Below are 18,902 nucleotides of genomic sequence, written 5' to 3' on the forward strand. Positions count from 1 at the left end.
AGGTAATATATTATTTTTATTATTTTACGTATTTATATATTTGGATTTTGACCACACCTTTTTCAGTAGTAGCTCAAGATGAGTTACATTCAGGTACACTAGGTTTTTTATGTATTTTCCCTGTCCATTGAGGGCTCACAGTCTAATTTTATTAGGGCTGTCCATTTAACACGTTAAAATGCATAACTCGCGTTAAAATTTTTAATGCATTAACACCGTCATCTCTCCCTCTTCTTACCTCTCTCAGCATGACACTCCAGCCACCCCCTTCTCGTCTGTGGCTACTTCTCCCTGCTCCTCACTGCTGCAATGAAAACAATGCTGCTTCTCACCCTGCCCACATCATCTCTCTGTAACAGAAGTTCCGCCTCAGAACTCATTACAGAGAGACACTTCGGGGCATGTGAGAAGCAGTCCTGTTTTCAGTGCAGCCTGCAGGAGTGAGGAGCAGGCAGAAGGAGCCAAGAGGGGGCCCGCTGGAGTGCCATGCTAGGAGGTAAGAAGAGGTGCCAAAGACAGAAAGAAAGATGCAACCATGGTGGCACGGGCCACAGAAGAAAAAGGAAGCAGAAAAAAAGAAAAGAATACGGAAAAAGATTCAAACCACAGCGGGGGCAGGGCAGGGGGAAGGGAGAAAGAGGAAGCAGAATAAAGAAAAGAAGACAGTAACATGTGGACCACGGTGGAGGCCGGGTGGGGGGCACAGGAGAAAGAGGAGAAAGAAAAAAGAAAAAAGAAAAGAAGACAGAGAGAAAGATATGGACCACAGTGGGGGCCGGGGCCATGAGAGAAAGAGGAAACAGAAGAAAAAGGCAGAAAGATACGAACCATGGGGATGGTGGTGGAGAAAGAGGAAATAGAGAGATGGGGGACAGGGAAGGATGTTGAAATTGTGGATGGAAGGATCAAAGATGGGAGGGAAGGAAAGAGAAGAGAAACAATGGTGATCATGAATGGAGGGAAGAGATGAGGTGGTGCCCATGGAGGGAAGGGGAGGGGATGATTTGGTGCCCATGGAGGTAAGAGAAGGGATTATTTGGTGCCCATGGAGGGGAGGGGAGGAGATGGTGCCTACGGAGTGGAGGGGAAGGGAAGAGAAAGGAGAAGATGCTGCCCGTGAAGGGAAGAGGGAGGAAGGGAGATGGTGCCCATTAGGATCATGCGATCAATCGCGCAATCAAAAATTTTAATCGAAGTGACCACGCAATTAGTCAGGAGATTAAAATTTTTAATTGATTTACAGGCCTAAATTTTATACCTAATTTTATTTCACAGACCTGATATACTGCTAGGGTCTGAACACAAACATAAAGTGGTTTACATAACATAAAACAAAGAAGGAGAGAGGGTTAGGGGAAAGATCCAAGTAGTACTAGAGAAAGAAATGGAGAAGAGGTGGGTTTTGAGGGCCTGCTTGAATGTACGAAGGGAAGTTCGATTTCTGACATGCAGTAGCAGGTCATTCCACAGTTTGGGGCCGAGGTAACAGTTACTGAGATGAATCCAGAATCTGTCTTTTCGTATGGTGAATTCTATGGAGAAATGCCCTTGTTCTGCTCTGTACTCATTGTTGCATGAGGAAGGCTTCTTAAACATCTCACCAACAGCAGACATCCTCATGCATTCCTACTGTCCTAGATATCACCTACACACCCCCACATGTACTGTCCTGCCCTACATACAAACCCCCAGACCAACACACATTCCTATCTCCAATATCCACCACAGATACTCCATCCCAGATCCTTTGGCTTCCAAACACCTCCCCTCAGAATGGGGCACTGAAGGGGACCGGCTCCTGGCTCCTGCTACTTTGTGAAATATGGTGTTACAGGGATCTATCTTAAATTTTACATCCAGGGTCCATTCAGTCCTAGTTACACCTCAGTCATGGTCCCAGTACTTTTAAAGTTTCCTAACATTATGTTTCTTCAAATGAGGTGAATTCCCTACAGTACCTGTAGTTCCTTCAGGTATCTCTATATGTTCTCCAGCTGTAGTCCTGTGTTCGCTTACTTTTTCTTCCACTAATGGTGCAGTAACATCTGTAAAACATGCAGCAGCTGTAAAGTATATGGGCATCTACAATTTTTTTTTATCTTGCTTAGATTCATTAGGGTCAGGGTCATGAATTTGATGTACTGCCTTTCTGTGATACAACCCCATAATATTAGATTCCTTTGTTTTGTTTTTTTTAATCAGTTCATAATGCTTTTTCACCCATATACAAAAATAGGAAGAATGCCTACTAAAATTAGGCCCAGAAGAACTTTCATAACATTGCTTTAAAGGCCTCCTCAAAGTCTAACCTAATTCACGCCAGAAGAGATGTGCATGCTTTAAAAACAATCTGAACTAGTTCAATAGATTAGTTTGATAGTTTGACAGTATTTTCCCTTCCTTCCTGACCCTCATCTTACAACATCTTTGATGCACCCAAAAGCAACTGATCCTGATGGACATAGGATTAGGGCTGGCTTTCAACCAACAAGCAAAACAGAAAAATTATGTCTTACCTGATAATTTTCTTTCCTTTAGTCCTACCAGACTAGTCCAGAAAGAATGATGTCTACCATGGAGTTAGAGAGAAAAAAAAAAAGTAGTTCCAAGTAATTCGCCCCTTAAGGCACGCAGTCTAGAATGTTCAGTATTTCAAATAGCCAAGCAATAGTGCTCTAGACTTCTATAGCGAAGGACAGTGTAAACTCACCCAGTCTGAGTTTTATTATGTAGAGAGACTGATACTCAACTGACAAACAGCTAATTCACCACGTCAGGAGACATGTGACATCGAAGGCAACGCAATAGAAAGCTGAAGAAATGGCATCTGTAAATAAATATAGCGTATAATGAAACGGACAGATAGAGGGTTCCTGGTCTGGTTTGGTAGGACTAAAAGAAAAGAAAATTGTCAGGTAAAACCATTTTTCCTTCCTTTTTGTCCATAGCAGACCAGAACAAATGGGATGTAGCAAAGCAGTGTCCTCAATAGGGTCAAACTAAAATATTAGAAGGATTGCTTAAATAAGCATAGGTCTAATTTGTTTAACAGAATATGCAAGGTATGAAAGAAGCGACAGAAGGTAGTAACTGTAGAATGTGAACACAGGATCACACAGAGAACAGACCAAAAGCACCTGTAGGGATGCCCTACAGGTACTGAAGAAGTCATCTTGGACAAGAAAGGTGGCCAATGAGAACTAAGGTGCATTTTCAGTGCAGCGCTGCGCACGCCTTGTAGCGCTATAGAAATGCTAAATAGTAGTAGTAGTAGAGAGCAATATATGGAGAGAGAAGCCATACACAGCTATGAAAAACCATGATGGAGCTAGGAGAGATTGAGGCCGTGATCATAACTTGGCCACTGTTGGTAGCAGGATACTGGGCTAGATGGACCATTGGTCTGACTCAGTATAGCTATTCTTATGTTTTTAAAACAAAGACGGAATCAGGAGACAGAGAGATATAATAAACCAGGACAACAACCCATGAGGCTCAGACTAACTAAGTTCTAAGTCATAGAGTCTGAAAACATGAAACCTTGATGGCCACAGTCTCTGTCTCACATAGGAGCTATGTAAAATTAGTGAAACCATCGGACCTATAATTCTGGAGATTAGTGTCAAAGGAAAGCAGTGGTAACTCACTAGGTGGGTGACCAGAGGCAAGAAAAGAAAAGAAACAAGCAATGATACCAGGAAAACAGAGTGCTGGAGACTACAATCATCTGTGAAGAACAGAGGGTCAGACGATCTAGAAGCGAGAATGACCATAGGTGCTGCCAAAGTGGGAGCTATGAATGGACAGAAACCAACTGCCACTGTAGGAGATACTACAAAAGAGAGAAAATAGCTGATAAAGAAATAGACACAGCAGCTAGAGAGCTATATAGTCAACTTCTAGAATTTCAGAGTTAGCTGTTTTCTCAGCACTGACCACAACAGACATGTTAGAATCAACTATGCAGCTACATTAGCAGCTGGTGTGAAAACTACAGTCTCAGATAATGCTAAAAAGGCAAATGTGGCTATCTGTGGTCAACATGCAGATGGCGCCAATGATTCATACAGGCAAGCATTAAGGAGGCGCCATAAAGGAATCCACAGAAGCTGGCAGCATAGAGATGACTGCCGTAACTGGAAACATACAGGTGGGTGCTTTTGAATGACATAACCATCTTCTGCAACTGATAGTACAAGGAGGCTATAGATGCAGGGCTGAAGAGGCTGCAACTGAAGCCACTGCCATAAAGACAGCACTCGCCACCAGGGTTGTAGACACTGCATCTGGGACTCTTTCTAATGCTTCTGCATCTGAAGCCATATTTGTGACATTTGTATCTGAAGCTTCTCTACTGGATACTGGATCAGTAGTCAAGCCCATGGTTGAAGCACTTGATACCAAGCTGCCAACACTGTCAGTGAAGCCACGAAAGTGTTTAAACCCAACAATACCTGAGGAAGGAGCCTCCAGAAGTCACGTGTGATGATGCCACAAGTGAATCAAACAGTGATAAGCCCCTCAGCACCAAAGTGCAGCCACTATATCTGTGTCCAACAGGAAGGCTATCATGGAGGCTGTGTCGAGTGAAGTATCACAGAGGATATAAAAAGCACTATGCTGTAATGTCACTGGCTGGAAGAATTCATACAGAAAACTAGGGCAGCCAAGAAAAGGAGAGTGGCAGAATAACTTGTAGTTATAGAGGTAGCTATAGCCAAAGAATCCCATTGGCTCATAAGGATCACCGGACATGACTCAAGAATGTAGGAAATAACCAGTCATTGAGATATTAAAGATATAGCATGTATCCTGTAGCTGGAAATATAGGCATACTAACACTTCCGGAGTTGAAGTGGATGCAGGCACCGAGCAAAAATAGTCAACAATGCAAAGCAACACCAGGATCTGTTGTCCAGAACGTGATTAGGAAGAAACACTAGAGAACCATACAGGTGATCTGAGTAGCCAGGCAATACAAAGTATTGTTGCCGGAAAAACTGTACCACCCAGGAGATACGTGACACTATACAACAAGAACTTTCAGACATCATGCAGCCCCAAGGGATTGCTACAAAAGTGTAACTTCCCATGTTGTTGCTATTGAACCACACAGGAGTGTGGTGATAGTATTTAGGAACAGATAGAAGCTCTATGGAGACTAGAGCTGCTGTAACAGAGCATATCAGAAATTTTCTGGCGGAAAACAGCCCAGGAAGCCATTGGCTATGAAACTCGGAAAGATGGTACTCATATGCATCAGAGGAAGATGTTGCACTCATGCTGCCCAGTAAAATGTGGTCCATATGCACCACATGAAGAAACTGTCCATATACAGCACTGTTAGAGGTGCTGATATGCAGCCCAACAAGAGGACGCTGAAATACAGCCTAACGAGAGCTGCAAACATTAGACTAAAAAGAGCTTGTTGATGCATAGACTAAAAAGAGGCTGCCAAGCCACAGCCCAGCAAGAGGCTGCCAATAAGCAGACATTAAGAAGCTGCTGAAATGAGCTGAATAAGGGGCTACTGAAATGCAACCTGACAAGAGACCATTGATGCACAGCCCAAGAACTTGCTGCTAAGGTTTAGCCCAAAGATGCTACTGACATGCAGTCCAATAGGAGGCTGCTGACATGTAGGGCAAAAAGATGTTACTGAGATGTAGCACCATAAGATAAAGCATATATGCAGGACCGTAATACAATGCACTTATGCCACTTAAAAAGATACCATTGAAATGCATTAGTGACATATAGAACAGTAAGACGTTGCCTTACGCAGCCCGAGGAGGTTTCACTAATATGGAGCCCGAGAATGCTACAGCAAATGTGAACACAAGAAACCACAGGTTGGTTGGTTAGTTAGTTATTGGGATTTATTAATCGCCTTTATGAACAGATTCACTCAAGGCAGTGTACTACAGGTACAGATTAATATAAAGCTTACAATTCTGTTAACAGCATAACAATACTAAAAATGACCAAATATAAACCTAGATACAATAAATGAGGTAAACCTGAAAACAGCAAATTGAAACAGTATCAAAAATATGCACATTTAATAGCATCAAAATTCAAACAGAGATGTAATACGATGTCAGCATAGTACTAATGAAACACCAAATAAGCATGCATCAGAACATTCAAATAACATAAATATGATGCTAATGCTTTTCTGCAATATAGTTTACCATGTAGCCGAAATACCAAGTGCGGTTATATAGATGGGAACAAGATGGGTGGTGCAGTCAGTTGGGATAAATAGATGGATGGCTAAACTCAAGGCAAGTTCTTTGTACAGTTAAACTAGATATAAGGAACTGTTCTAAGTTCCAGTGTGTGTAGCAAGCTAGTCCAGCTGCAATGGTGTATTAGTCAGTTACCCAATGTATTAAAAGCTTGTGAGAAGAGCCAGGCTTTCACCTGCTTCCTGAAGTAGAGATAGTCTCGAGTTAGACATAGCCCCTCTAGCAGTAAATTCCAGAATGTGGGGGCTACTTTTCAGGAGGATCGCTGGTGGGTATCACATCGTACAATTTCGTTTGACAGGGTACAGATAGTGATGCTCCTTTAGAGGACCTCAGAGGTCTCAAAGGTGTGTAAAGACATAGATGCCAGCTCTGTGGGTGCTTGAGCCACCCCCAATATTGAACAAATTCCTTGCTGGGGCCAGGGAGAGGTAATTTTAATTGGGCTTAGCACCCTCAACAATTTTGAAAACTTGGCTCCTATATGTAAAGGGCTAACTTATTCTTTAAGTACTGTGGCCCATTTTGTCTGAGGACCTTGAAAATCAAATATAGTTTTAAATTTGGTCCTGTAGCCAGTGTAATTTTTGCAGGAAGGGTGTGATGTGGTCACACCTCTTGCTGCAACATTCTGAATTAGTTGGAGCTGATGCAAACTCTTTTTGGTTTGACCAGTGTGTACGGGACATTACAGTTGTCTAGTCATGATAGTATCATGGCATAGACCACTGTGGTCAGACTCGTCTTTTCAATATATGACGAGAGATTTTGTAGTTGCTGCAGGTGACACGATTTTTAAAGGTTGTTTGAATCCGCTGCATCAGAATGAGTGATGAGTCTAGCAGTATCCCAAGCTTCCTAACCTCTGATTTTAGTAGGGGGGGGGGGGGTCATACTTTCTAAAAGGTATTTTGAAGTCAGTTATTAGTTCACTTAAGTACCCAAAGAATCTCTGTTTTGCTTGGGTTCAGGCAGCGTTTGTTTTTGTTTGCCCATTCCTGAGTTGTAGTTAGACAGGTAGTCAGTTTACTCAAGGCTGGTACATATGTGAGATTAGATGAGTTCAATGCAGCTCACTCTAAAAATAAATAAATAAAATAAAGGGATCTAATGTTTATTTGTAAGCCACATTGAACTTGAGTCTATTTCGGGCTAATGTGGGGTATAAATGTCATGAATAAATAAATAAATAAAATATAGCATGGAAGGAAGTTGCTAAAAGTAGCACTGAAAGGGAGTGCCAAAATACAGCCTAGAACGTCAGGGTCAACAGACAAAAAGCTGTTGGAAACATGCAGGACATGGAGGCACTGCTAAGGTCTGAACAAAAGTCATCGCTAAATTGCAGCAAAAGAATTCTTTTTTATTTTTACTTTATTTTTATTACTTTCCAACTTTACTTACAAGCACCCACTTGTTCAAGAAAATACAATCACCAGAGAGTTAATACAAAAATATTAAAAAGGAAAACAATTTATAGGCAAAAAAATCCTCATACATCTGGTGATTACATTAGACCACAAATCCTGAGATAGGGGAGGATAAGCGGAAAAAAAAGATGGAAAATTAACATTCCAACAAACTTCTAATAATGGAAAACAGTACTGGCATGATGTCTACAAGGGTGCAATTAGCTACACTAAAGGACAGCAAACCAAAAAACAGGCAAGTCATCCTAGTATGAGTTTCTTTAAATCCAAGAAGGAGCATATCTGTTCCTGGACAAAAAATCTATATATATAAAAGGCAACCCCAACGTTCTGAAGCCTCCACTGAAGTTGAGGCGCCCAAGATATCCGGTGTGCCCTGGAGTGTCTGCACCGCCCTCGCGTCAAAACGTCATGACGTCGAGGGCGGAGCTATTGACACTCGAGGGCCGAAACGGCCCACAGCGAACAAGGCAAGTAGCTTCGAGGGACGGAGGGAGGGGGCCCCTTGCTAGCGCCCGTTTCATTCCGCTCAGAAACGGGCATTTTTTCCTAGTACATATATAATACCTAAGTACTTAACTAAACATTTCCAAGGGTAACAGCATAAAAGTAGCACCAAGTGTCAGAGTTTTTTCTTCTTTCCCGTGTGACACCTGCAACATCAGGAAGGTAAAATTAGGTTTCATACCTGATAATTTTCTTTCCATTAATCATAGCTGATCAATCCATAGACTGGTGGGTTGTGTCCATCTACCAGCAGGTGGAGATAGAGAGCAAACTTTTGCCTCCCTATATGTGGTCATGTGCTGCCGGAAACTCCTCAGTATGTCGATATCAAAGCTCCATCCGCAGGACTCAGCACTTAGAGAATTACACCCACAAAGGGACACTCTGCCCAGCTCACCACCGCCGAAACGGGGGAGGGGAATTAACCCAGCTCATCCCCACACAAGTGGGGGAGGGGAATCCGTCCAGCTCATCCCCGCGGAGCGGGGGAGGGACACCACCCCGCCGATGCGGGGGGATCTGGCTTATCCTGCAACCGCAACCGCGGGAGGAGCTGACTGACCCTAACACCGCCGAAGCGGGAGGGGTACAAAGCTGCCCTACAGCCGCACGAAGCGGGAGGGAGTGCCGGCAGAATTTAAGTCTCAATCCAGCCCCGTAAAACGGAGGGGAGAGGAATGCAACAAACACAAACTCGTCTCAACTCTTGAAGAATCCAATTGAAAAAACTTGAACACGAAGTCCTCCTGAAGTAACTGAAGACTAAACTTGAACCTGAAATGCAACCAGAATATAAACAGTACAGATATCTGGGAGGGGCTATGGATTGATCAGCTATGATTAATGGAAAGAAAATTATCAGGTATGAAACCTAATTTTACCTTCCATTTCATCATGCTGATCAATCCATAGACTGGTGGGATGTACCGAAGCAGTACTCACCCAGGGCGGGACATAGCAATCCCTGATCGCAACACTGAAGCTCCAAACCGGGCTTCCGCCCGAGCAGCCACAGTCAAGCGGTAATGTCTGGAGAAGGTATGGGCCGACGCCCAAGTTGCCGCCTTGCAAATCTCTTCCAAGGAGACGGACCCGGCCTCTGCCATCGAGGCCGCCTGAGCTCTAGTGGAGTGGGCCTTCAACTGAATAGGCGGCACCTTCCCCGCGGCCACATAAGCCGCTGCAATGGCTTCCTTGACCCATCTTGCCACTGTAGGCTTAGCAGCCTGCAGACCCTTACGAGGACCTGCAAACAGGACAAACAGATGATCCGATTTCCGGAAATCATTGGTCACTTCCAAGTATCTGATGATGACCCGTCTCACATCCAGATATTTGAGAGCAGAATACTCTTCTGGGTAGTCCTCCCTACGAAAGGAAGGGAGACAGAGCTGCTGACTCACATGGAAGCGAGAAACAATCTTGGGTAGGAGGAAGGCACTGTGCGAATAGTCACTCCTGCCTCAGTGAACTGCAGAAAAAGCTCTCGACAAGAGAGTGCCTGGAGCTCGGAAACTCTTCTGGCTGAAGTGATAGCCACCAAAAAGACTGCTTTCAACGTCAGGTCTTTCAGAGATGCCCTCGACAAGGGTTCAAAAGGCGGCTTTTGCAAGGCTCTTAGCACCAGGTTGAGATTCCACGCAGGCACCACTGAGTGCAGAGGAGGGCGCAGGTGATTAACTCCCTTGAGGAAACGCACCACATCTGGCTGCGAAGCCAGGGAAGCACCCTTCAGGCGGCCCCTGAAGCAAGCCAGGGCCGCTACCTGGACTTTCAGGGAACTGAGCGACAGGCCTTTCTCCAGACCTTCTTGCAGGAACGCCAGCACTGAAGAAATTGGAGCAGTAAATGGAGAAAGTGAACCTGCTTCACACCACGCTGCAAAGGTACGCCAAACCCTGGCGTAAGCAGTAGAAGTAGAGCGCTTCCTCGCTCTCAGCAGAGTGGCGATGACCTTGTCTGAGAAGCCCTTCTTCCTCAGACTCTGCCGCTCAATAGCCAGGCCGTAAGACCAAAGGGGGAGGGATCCTCCATCACCACGGGACCCTGATGTAACAGGCCCTGCTCCACTGGCAGTCGCAGAGGTTCGTCCACTGAGAGCCTGATCAAGTCCTCATACCAGGGACGTCTGGGCCAATCCGTACCCACCAGGATTATCCAGCCCGGATGCTTTGCCACCCGGTCTAGCACCCTGCCCAACATGGGCCAGGGCGGGAACACATAGAGAAGCTCTTGTGTCGGCCACTGTTGGAGAAGAGCATCTACTCCCAGGGATCGAGGGTCCCGTCCTCTGCTGACAAAGCGCGGCACTTGGCAATTGGCCGATGACGCCATCAGATCTAGGCTCGGCTGGCCCCAGCGCTTCGTGATGTCCAAGAACGCCTGAGCAGATAGCTGCCACTCTCCGGGCTCCAAGGTATGGCGACTGAGAAAGTCCGCCTTGACATTCATGACTCTGGCAATGTGGGCCGCTGACAGCTGTTCCAGGTTCGCTTCCGCCCACTGGCATAGATTCATGGCCTCCTTGGCTAGAGGGGCGCTCTTGGTACCTCCCTGGCGGTTGACATAGGCCACAACCGTGGCATTGTCCGACAGGACCCGTACAGGCTTCAACGCCAGTACCGGGATGAACTCCAAAAGCGCCAACCGAATGGCTCTGAGTTCCAGGAGGTTGATAGACCACTTTGCCTCTGCAGGAGACCAGAGCCCCTGCGCTGTCCTTCCCAAGCAGTGGCTCCCCAGCCCGACAAAGAGGCGTCCGTCGTGACGACAATCCACTCCGGGGTCACCAGAGGCATTCCTGCAGACAACTTGTCTGTCTGCGTCCACCAGCTCAGCGCCTTGCGCACTGCTGGGTCCAAGGGAAGGCGCACAGCATAATCCTCCGACATCGGAGTCCAGCGCTGCAGCAGAGAGTGTTGTAGTGGTCTCATATGAGCCCTGGCCCAGGGCACTACTTCCATCGTGGCCGTCATAGAGCCCAACAGCTGCACATAGTCCCAAGCCCGAAGAGGAGAGGCTACTAGGAACTGGTCCACCTGAGCCTGAAGCTTGACAATCCGATTGTCTGGCAGGAACACTCTGCCCACTTGGGTGTCGAATCAAACTCCCAGATACTCCAGGGACTGAGTTGGGCGCAGCTGGCTTTCTCCCAGTTGATGATCCACCCCAGGGAGCTCAAAGAGCAACCACCCGGTTCACAGCTTTGCCGCACTCTGCATAAGAGGGGGCTCGGATCAACCAGTCGTCCAGATAAGGATGGACTTGTACTCCTTCCTTCCTCAGGAAGGCCGCGATGACCACCATTACTTTGGAGAAGGTCCGCGGAGCAGAAGCCAACCCGAGCGGGAGGGCTCTGAACTGGAAGTGTCGGCCCAGTACTGCAAAACGCAGAAAGCGTTGATGAGGAGGCCAGATGGGAATATGCAAGTACGCTTCCTTGATGTCCAAGGATGCCAGGAACTCTCCTGCCTTCACTGCCGCTATAACAGAGCGGAGGGTCTCCATGCGAAAGTGCCTGATTGACCCCTTTGAGGTCGAGGATAGGCCGGACAGAACCTCCTTTCTTTGGTACCACAAAGTAAATGGAGTAACGTCCCTTGCCAAGCTGATTTTCTGGCACCGGAACGACCGCACCCAGGCGGATCAGATTGTCCAAGGTCTGCTGCACTGCCACAGCTTTGACCGGAGACTTGCAGGGAGAGAGTACAAACCCGTCTCTTATGGGTCGGCAGAACTCTAGCTTGTAGCCGTCTCTGATGACTTCCAGCACCCAAGCGTCTGAAGTTATTGTGGTCCACTCGCCCAGAAACGAGGACAGCCGTCCTCCAATCTGCACTGGGGCGTGGACCAAGGCCCCGTCATTGGGTACGAGACCCTGGGGGAGGACCGGAGGGAGCACCTCCGGGACGGCGGTCTCTGCGAAAGGAATGCTGCTTGGGGGAGAAGTTCCTCTTGAAGGAAGAGGGGGCAGAGGAGCCCGGGTGGTACCGACGGGCTTCCTGAAACCGTCCTCTGGAGGTACCGGGGCGAGCACTAGCCCGAGCCCTGACCTCTGGTAACTTCTTGCCCTTAGACGTGCCGAGATCGGTCACGATTTTGTCCAGCTCGACCCCAAAGAGCAGCTTGCCTTTAAAAGGCAATCTAGCCAGGCGGGATTTAGAGGCGTGGTCAGCAGACCAATGCTTCAGCCAAAGGCACCGCCGCGCAGAGATTGTCTGAGCCATGCCTTTAGCTGAGGCCCTCAAGACATCATACAGCAAGTCTGCCAAATAGGCTAAGCCCGATTCCAGGGCCGGCCAATCAGCCCTCAAGGAATGATCCGAGGGGGAAGCCCGCTGCACCATAGTCAGGCACGCCCTGGCCACATAGGAGCCGCAAACTGAGGCCTGCAAACTTAAAGCAGCCGCCTCAAAGGACGACCTTAAGGCCGCCTCCAATCTTCTGTCTTGGGCGTCCTTTAGGGCCGTGCCACCTTCCACCGGCAACGCCGTTTTCTTAGTCACCGCAGTGATTAAAGAAACCACGGTAGGCCACAGATAGGCCTCACGTTCACTTTCAGGCAAAGGATAGAGGCGGGACATAGCCCTAGCCTCTTTAAGGCTCGCTTCCGGGACATCCCATTGAGCCGAAATTAAGGTGTGCATGGCATCATGCACGTGGAAGGTTCTATGCGGGCGCTTCGTCCCCAGCATAATGGCAGAGCCAACAGGGGCTGAGGGAGAGACGTCCTCCGGAGAGGAAATCTTCAAAATGCCCATGGCCTGCATTAACAGGTTGGGCAAATCCTCTGAGCTAAAGAGCCGCGCTGCAGAGGGGTCATCCGCTCCATCCGAGCGGGGATCCGTCTCCTCCAAGGAATCCGCAAAGGACCGTTGGGAGAACTCAGATACGCTGCCCTCATCTACATCGGAGGAGACAAAGTCCTCCAAGGCCTGGGAATCAACCCAAGGGCGTTTACCTCCGGGGGCCTCAACCTCTTTACCAGACGAGGGAGCAGGGGCAGCGTTTTGCATAAGGAAGGCCTGATGCAGCAGCAAAACAAACTCGGGGGAGAAACCCCCCAGACTGTGCACTTCCGCAGCCTGGGCTACAGCCCTAGACGCACCCTCAACCGGCGCTCGCAAGAGCGGGGGAGAGACATGCTGCGCATCCAAGATGGCGTCCGGCGCGACACTCCGTGAAGGAGCCGCGCGGAAAGAACGGCGCTTAACTTTAGCCGCTTTTGTGCCGTCGCCCAAATGAAGGGCGTTCATGGCATCAATGTCTCCCACCTCAAGGGCGGCCCAAGAAGAAGCCGTTCGAGCCGCGTGGCCGGCCAATATGGCGGAGGCGAGCCGCGGGGGATGGGCGTTTATGGCGGGAAAAACCGCCACACCGGAGGAAGGACCGGGACACTCATCGGTCACGAAACTGTCACCCAACAAGGGCGAATCAGACTTTAAGACCCCCGCATCCCCTCTAGAAGCGCACACGCGATCCGGGGAGCGACTCTTTGCGCCCTCGCCCTCCGACGCCATAGGCCACGTGGAGACCAATAGGGGAACCCCCTGCCCGCTATAAAAGGTAAAAATTACCTGCTTTCCGCTCCGAGCTGTAACGACCTGGTGTCCCAGTGAGTAGCTGCAATAAACGTTTAAATAAACGTCGAAATAAACGCCTTTAAGGACGTTCAAAATTTTTTTTTTTTTTTTTAAACGGAGCCAGCGGGAGGGGGGAGAAAAGGAGGGACCTGGCGCCACCAGGTTTGCACTTGCTCAAGAAGAGCCCTCAACCCCAGGCACTCAACAAAACCTAAAAATTAGGCTTGGAGGCCTAGCCAGAGCTGCTGCTGTGTGTGACCACCACCTGCTGAGATAGAGAACATACTGAGGAGTTTCCGGCAGCACATGACCACATATAGGGAGGCAAAAGTTTGCTCTCTATCTCCACCTGCTGGTAGATGGACACAACCCACCAGTCTATGGATTGATCAGCATGATGAAATGGAAATATCCATATTTGTGCATAAAATAAACCTTGTAAATTGCATAAATATAAACACAATACCATATTTAAATCCTGCTCAAACACAAATTGCACAAGTACTGTCTAAGACTTGTTCTTGTGAAGAGTCTAAAATGGCCGATATATCCAAAGCCAATTGCCGATTTTCCCCCAATACTTTAGTTGGCAAATAAAACACCTTATTAACAGGAGGAAAAGAATTCTGAGTCAAAGATAAGACCTCCTTCGGGTATTTTTTTAAATGTATCCAGAGGTTGTATGCCCAATACCTTTGGAAAGTTATAACCGCAAGTTCAGATGTCTAAATTGATTCTTGTATTGTTCCAACTTGTGGTAAATCAATAGTTTGTTCTTCATCAAAGTTTGAACTCCATCAGCATTTGCTTTCACAGATTTCTCCAGATTTTCAAATCTCATACAATGATCAGTCTCTAAAGTTTCAAACTTATTAGCCAGAGAACCACAGGATAATTTAAGAGAAGAAATATCCAAAGAGTAGTTGGCAATAGTTCCAACTTGGCACAAAGAGTTACCTCTCCTGAACACTGAGCTGTCCCATTCCTTGTTAAATCCTTGGCTTGCACCTCTGATGATAAACTAAGAGTCTCGACTGCAAGGGCTAATGGCAACAAAGGCCTCTCCATTAGGGAATCCCAAACAGCTTCCATTGCAATGGGGTGTATTCCATTCTGACTTGAGAAAAGGCTCAGACTTACAGCTGAACCCAAGCCATCCATACCCAAGAAGGGATAAGGCAATCCCAGAGATCCAGGCATTGAGTGCTCGCGAGGGCTGAGGGAAACCTCGCCCCCAAGTGGGTCAACACTTCCAACAATGCTGCCAGCAGCAGGGGCCTGGGCTTTCACTTTTTCCCCCCTCTTGAGGCTGAGTTAAAAACCAGACAATCGTGGGCTGAAATGTAGAAAGAACGGGAGGTGTGGAGCCCATCTGCAGCGGGGCTCTCACCTTCCGCTTCCGTTTGTACGGCATCCAGGTAGAAAAATTTAACAGAAAGGAAAAAGCTTGCTCACAGAATTCTGCCACTAGATCTCAGCATGCTGCCATCTTAACTCCTCTCCGAAGCACAAGAATTCAGAGCTAAAAACATTAGAAGAATTCTTATCAGTCAAATCAGGACAAGAAGGCGCTGCAATAAAGAAGCACATGAAATTGTTGCAAAGCCAGAAATGAATAGTCTGCAAAATTGCAGTATAAGAATCGTAATCAAAAAGGAGAGAGAGAGAGAGAGAAATAGCTTAAGGAAAGCACCACCAACAAGCAATAGAGAAGGCCGCAGCAAAAACCCAATACCATATGGCTAGTTAAAACCATCACAGGAGTAAATGTCAAAATGTCGCAGAAGCGATTGCTGGCCACATGTGCTGGAAAACCGAAGCACAGAAACATGCCTTAACAGAGGTTTGTCTCAATTAAGCCAAACAGGCACAGAAGTCACCAAACAGCACAGGAGGTTACCAGAACTATGTCACAGCAGCCAACTGAAATTTCTTTTTTAAAATATTTTATTTATGCAATTTTTAACATAACATAACACAGCAGAGATCACAACATTTAATAAACTAACTAAACTAAGGAAAATCCAATCTCAAAAATAATTCTAAACATTATTACAGGAGAACTATAAGGAATATTAAGCTCATTGAAATTTCTAAGGGGCACAAATGGGGAGGGAATAGAGCCCTCAACCCATACCAGAGAGACTTGAAAAAAAAGATACCATCTGTCACTACCGCATGAAGGAACTCAAATGAGCAGTCAACAGTGTAAACAGGCATATGAAATCAAAGTGGAGGAGTGGTCCAGTGGTTAGAGCGCCAGTCTTGACATCCAGAGGTGCAAAGTTCAAATCCCCCAGCTGTTCCTTGTGATCTTGGGCAAGTCACTTAACCCTCCATTGCCTCAGGTACAGACTTAGATTGTGAGCACTCCAGAGACAGGGAAATACCCAGTATGCCAGAATGTAACTCACCTTGAGCTACTACTGAAAAAAAGTGCAAGCAAAATTCAAATAAAATAAAAATAAACATCATCCTTCTGCTGCCCTATATGGGAAGCCAAAAATGAAAGAAACCAATTTTGTGGAGGAATAAGCAGAATCTTTTCTCATTTTCTTTTAAATGTGTTCCACAGGATTGTCTCCATGGGCGTAGTTTTTTTTTTTTTGGGGGGGGGGGGGAGGGCAAGGGGGGAGCAGTACCCCCCAAACAAGCTGCACCCCATCCTCAAATCCCCGAGCCGCCGACAGCCTCTGCAAGAAAGCAGCACATACGCTGCTTTAGACCTGCCCTCGGAAGCCTCTCTTTCTCCTTCAACTTCCTGTTCCCGTGCAGGTGGGAAGCTGTAGGAGAGAGAAGGGCCTCCAGGGCAGGTCTAAAGCAGCGTGCATGCTTCTTTCACTGAGGCTGCCGGTGACTTGGGGATTGGAAGACTGGAGAAAGTAATACCGGGCGCCACTGGAAGATGGCGGGGGGGGGGGGCGGCGGAGGGGGGTAGAGCGGGAGAGAGACACCACCCTTTGCCCCCCCCCCCAAATTAAACTGTCAAACTACATCCATGATTGTATCACAGGAACTTGTCCAATAGAATTACATGAGGCTGCCTAGACAAAAAAAAGCAGGAAGTGGCAGCAAAAATAAAAATGCATTCAGAGGCAGGGACCTTCCAGTCAAAATTCGGCACAAGCAGAAAAAATGAGTCACACAAAGGCAAAGAAAGGAACAGTAACGCAGCAGAATAAAGGAGATAAAACTGCTATTAGTAGAGCTTAGGCGCATATATTTATTTATTTTAGTACATTTATACCCCGCCTTTTGCCACAGTGTTGCAGCCCCAAAGCGGCTTACAAAGAATCAATTAAATAAATATATAACAGTTACATTTCATTTTAGATAGAGCAGGAGAACAAGATAGGGAGATAGAAGAAGATGTATGCAGACTTTTAGTTGTCTGGGACTACACACACACATATATATATATATATACACACAGTGCAATCCGCTTAAGTGCAAGGGTCTAGGACCAAAGAAATGCATGCAGTTAACCAGAGCATGCCCTTAACCATTGTGACCCAAAGAAGCTTGACATCTGATAAACATATGTACAGTACTGTTTATTATTATTTTTTTATCATTTTACATAATTACATTCACATTTATCACATAAATGTAAGGAAATACAGAAATTAATATAAAGAAAAAGGAAAACATCTTCTCTCAACAATATATATATTTATATAATTGTCCACAATTGGAAGATCCAAGATCAGGAAAACAATCTTAAAGAAAATAAGAAAAACTCAAAATGGTTAATCTTACAATTCACATTTTCTGAGGGAGGAAGGTTAATCGGTTATTGCAGCCAGTACAGTGGTAACTGAAGGAAGTTGCTGCAGAGGATTCTTCATCTGTTTCCACAAACTCTTATAATTTCTTAGGTTCAAACAAATAAGTAATAAGGAAATAAAACACTTACAAGGGAATCGCGCTAGGAAGGTCCCACCTAGGGCAATGATTCCTGGCTTGAAAGCCAAGACTTCACACCTCCCAGTCTGCGATTCCCTTGATGTGTCAGGAAAAACATTCATCTTTGAACCCAAAAAACTATCAACCATGTATCGGAAATACAATTTCAAAACATTGTTCCTATCTAAATCAAAGGCGAAAGTCACTAATAATATAACTATCTATAACTTCGGAATTTTCCAAAATGTAAGTTAAACTTACATTCTTTTCTCTGATAAAGAAAATTTTAAAGGAAATATAAATCACTTTAGTCACCAAAAGGTTGCTATCAGAAAGTATTAGCAAAGTATCAGAGAAATATTTCTTCAAGAATTCAGTAGCTAATATATAAGATATTATAGGTAAATTTATCACTCAACTTGTTTTTCCTTAATTGGTTCTCCAGAAATTTCAATTTTTTACAAGAAAGATGTCTATTCTTAATTACCAAATTACCTGATTTTCATAGAGAAACCATTTCTGTAATCAAAGTCTCTATTTTTATATCTTGGACTTCCACTTTGTTAGATAAGTATTAATATAAATTCTTTAACTCACATTCTGAAAATTTTTAAACATCTGAAGAAGAGAGTTATTCACACTCTGCAGCAGTTCCTATAGTACATCCATTATGACATTATTGGCTTCACCACGTCCAATTTCTCCACAGAAACCGCTCTAGATATCTTCGAGGGGAAGAGCTCACTCTCCAATCCCCCAGTTGGTTTATTATCTGGAGTCGATGCTGCGCCAGGACCTCCTCGGGTCATGTGAAAATCCTAACCCACTTCGGCCGTTTCCATTATTGACCTCCATAGCAAAGCAATACTGTTTCCGGGTCTTGGAGGGGTCGTGCCAACAGGGGGACTCAAAGTCACTCCCTCTCCACTGAGATTCGGCAATAAAGCCTTGCTGTTCCTGAAGCAGGAACCGATATCCCCAACGTTATGACCCCAAATCTCTCCAAAATAGACTGAGAAGTGGTGGGAACCCCAGCCATGTTCGAGGAGGACAACACCATGGCTTTGCCTTTTCTCTTTCCCATTCTCTGGGGAGCGTGCCTTCTTCTTCAGGCATTCTTGTGTAAAACGGGAACTCAACTAGCGTACGTCCTCCCTCAACGCCATCTTGGATCCTCCAGGTTGGGACACTCTTTGTCGGGTTTCTCCTCAGAGGCCTGTCTGATA

The 18,902-nt window shown here is 46.1% G+C and overlaps 1 protein-coding gene across 8 annotated transcripts in view; it reads right to left on the minus strand.

Moving 5' to 3' along the window:
• The window catches only part of MAPT (microtubule associated protein tau), a 344,430-nt gene that overhangs the window by 202,037 nt on the left and 123,491 nt on the right, over positions 1-18,902 (minus strand). For 5 of the 8 annotated variants that reach the window (XM_030220780.1, XM_030220785.1, XM_030220783.1 and 2 more), the window contains exon 4: positions 1,959-2,045. The exons of the other annotated variants lie outside the window; for them this stretch is intronic. In XM_030220780.1, coding sequence (XP_030076640.1) covers positions 1,959-2,045 — 87 coding nt within the window. The remainder of the gene's footprint in view (positions 1-1,958; positions 2,046-18,902) is intronic. 8 annotated transcript variants of the gene reach the window in all.

The sequence above is a fragment of the Microcaecilia unicolor genome, chromosome 12 (assembly GCF_901765095.1).
Source record: "Microcaecilia unicolor chromosome 12, aMicUni1.1, whole genome shotgun sequence".
Taxonomy (NCBI): Eukaryota; Metazoa; Chordata; class Amphibia; order Gymnophiona; family Siphonopidae; genus Microcaecilia; species Microcaecilia unicolor.